Source organism: Branchiostoma belcheri, unplaced genomic scaffold (genome assembly GCF_001625305.1).
Source record: "Branchiostoma belcheri isolate BF01 breed outbred unplaced genomic scaffold, Haploidv18h27 scaffold120, whole genome shotgun sequence".
In the NCBI taxonomy this organism is placed as follows: Eukaryota; Metazoa; Chordata; class Leptocardii; order Amphioxiformes; family Branchiostomatidae; genus Branchiostoma; species Branchiostoma belcheri.
Genome location: NW_017802603.1, coordinates 468,482 through 470,999, shown reverse-complemented (window position 1 = coordinate 470,999; position 2,518 = coordinate 468,482). Strand labels below are relative to the sequence as shown.

The window sequence follows — 2,518 nt, the reverse complement described above, 5'->3', positions numbered from 1 at the left end:
AGAGGCGACTAGAGGAGCGACGGGAGAAGGTGAAGAAAAGCTGCCCTGAGTCTCGTGGTGATCTGAAGAAGCAGCTTAGTGACGCGGAAGTTAGGAGACAGGTAAGGATATGGTTCGACTCTCGACTTGGCCAATGGCAGGGGTTGACATGGCACATTTGAACATCAGACGAGCACATCAGAGATTACTAGTATGGGGATGACGGACTAGGTGAATCGGATCGAATCAAAAGTAAGGGAAGCTATTTCGGGTACATTGTTGATCATCCTTTTTTTGTACGATCATTGCAGGAGCTGTTAGACGAGAAGACGGCCAGGATTTCGAAGAAGTTTGCCGAGAAAGCAGCTCAGATCAAGGCCAAGAAGGAGGCGAGCAGGATGACCAGCACCGCATTTCTGATCACTGCAACCTCTGATTCCGACGTCATCGCCACTCGAGCATCCCAGAGAACCAAACAGCTTGAGAAGCGCCTGGAGGCGAGAAGAGCGCGTGTGGCGAAGAAGGCGACAGTTGACGCACTGGAGACGCGCCAGAACCTCGCCGCTGAACGCCGCCAGGTATGGCAATGTCATCTACTAGTACTCACTAATATTAGAAATGCAGCGACTTTCATCGCTACAAACTTGATAAATACACATCGGTGTTGTATTTCCACGCATGACTATACCTTGTTCTACCAAAAAAGGCACTCAAGTTGTTTCACCTCCCATCAAAAAGTGTTTGTTTGGTCCTTAATAGTAATTCTACCATCCCACAAAAAACAGGAACACAAGCTGGCTACCGTCTCTAAGGCCAAGAAGCGAGTCCGCTTCTCCCTCCCAGATGACGAGCCAGGCAGTGATGGCTACTAAAAGGGAGACGGACCAGACAAGACCAAGGGACCCGGAAGGGACCAACGTTTCTTCCCGGAAACAGCATTTCTTTCAGGAAATGTTGATATTTCGTCGCCAGTATTTGATAACTGTTGTGTTTTAGAGCACTGCGCAAAAACGCTCTTGTTGTTCTTTGAGACCTGATTGTAAAAAAAAAAAAATGTTTACATTTAAAACGTTTTACCAGAATTGTTTAAATACAGAGTTATGCTGTTAAAATTTCTCCCGATCGCACCATAAAGTATAAAAGTACCCAACTGGACACTGGACGATACGCAATGGCGTTCTTCTTTGAGACCTTATTACAAAAAAAAAATGTCAACGTTTAAAACGTTTTACCAGAATTGTGTTTATATAGTTATGCTGTTGAATTCTTTCCCCCGATATCACCATAAAGTAATAGTTGGACACTGGAGGATACAAAATATTTGCAATTTGCATGATATGGTACAGCTCATCAATTGTTAAATTTTGTTCGAAAATTCCTGGGTTTGTATCACTAGTTAACCAGAGCAGTAGAGTTTGAAAGTTAAAAGTTTGCATAACCTACACGAGTTTTGGAAGTTTTATTTCTTAACAATGACCAGTTGGTACATTGTATTACTTTATGTTACCATTATACCATCATGCAGTTGCTGCAAAATAAACAAGTTAATTTTCCCTGTTCTCCAATTCTTTCATTTTTCATATCTAATTTCGTTCACGATGTTGCAATATTCATGACCATTGTTTGCTTTTTAACACCTGTGTACTTCGCCTAGGTGTCATCCTGGTTGTTTAAGGGTCTGCATTACTATGAAAAGAATACAAGAACAACTTTCATCATTAATTCTTAAAAGTACATTTTTTATTGCAGTATCATGGCCCATGTACATCTTCGATGCAAAGAAGGAATACATCATTAAAATATGTCCAAAAATGTCAAAACCAAACTGTAAAAAAAAAAGACATAAAATATTTTAACACAAATTAAATACTGTAATTCGGATCCATAGTCTATATTCTGTGATGAAAACAACATCCAAACAATATTAAGATTAGGAACTTCCATAAATACATGTATCTCTTTACACAAAGTGACAGTACTGCACTTAACAAGTTGATGGCTGGGGCCTTTTGAGGTAACGTTAATGGTTCACATGGACCTTCATGTTCCTATATCACTGTGATACCTACATGCAGATGTTTTAAAGAGGTATCTTTAGGAGAAAATGAACAAAATTTGGATGTTGTGTTTGGAAGAAAGTTTCATAGCAAAGCTTTTGCCTCTATATCACTTTGTACAAGACTTTGAAGCGGGAATCTTAAGTACAGTCCTCATGAACAGAAAATGTCTCAGGTAACTCTAAGGGTATACGGTACAAGGTTCAATATAATATTATATATCCAGGAGTTCGTGGACATCTGCAAGGAGTCAACAGTGATCCATTGAACAAGCTTTATCAATATGGAAGCAAACACTTGAATGCAACATTGTATATAAAGATAGCTAGATATCTTATAGATACACACACACATAAGTATGCAATTTTGTAGCATCAAAACAACTTGTGCGCTACAATGTACATGGACATTTATATTGCATGATTTGCATTTGGTGAGAAGTCTATAATCTATAGCTTGCATCATTGTTACACTAACAGAGA

General features: G+C 39.4%; 2 protein-coding genes across 2 annotated transcripts in view; both read left to right on the top strand.

The window, feature by feature from the left end:
• Positions 1 to 1,485, top strand: part of LOC109462951 — a 2,400-nt gene extending 915 nt beyond the window's left edge. The window contains exons 2-3 of the mRNA XM_019759582.1: positions 291 to 557; positions 765 to 1,485. Coding sequence (XP_019615141.1) covers positions 291 to 557; positions 765 to 851 — 354 coding nt within the window. The 3' untranslated portion in view covers positions 852 to 1,485. The remainder of the gene's footprint in view (positions 1 to 290; positions 558 to 764) is intronic.
• A 717-nt stretch (positions 1,486 to 2,202) lies between these two features.
• The window catches only part of LOC109462919, a 1,347-nt gene continuing 1,031 nt past the window's right edge, over positions 2,203 to 2,518 (top strand). The window contains exon 1 of the mRNA XM_019759548.1: positions 2,203 to 2,211. Coding sequence (XP_019615107.1) covers positions 2,203 to 2,211 — 9 coding nt within the window. The remainder of the gene's footprint in view (positions 2,212 to 2,518) is intronic.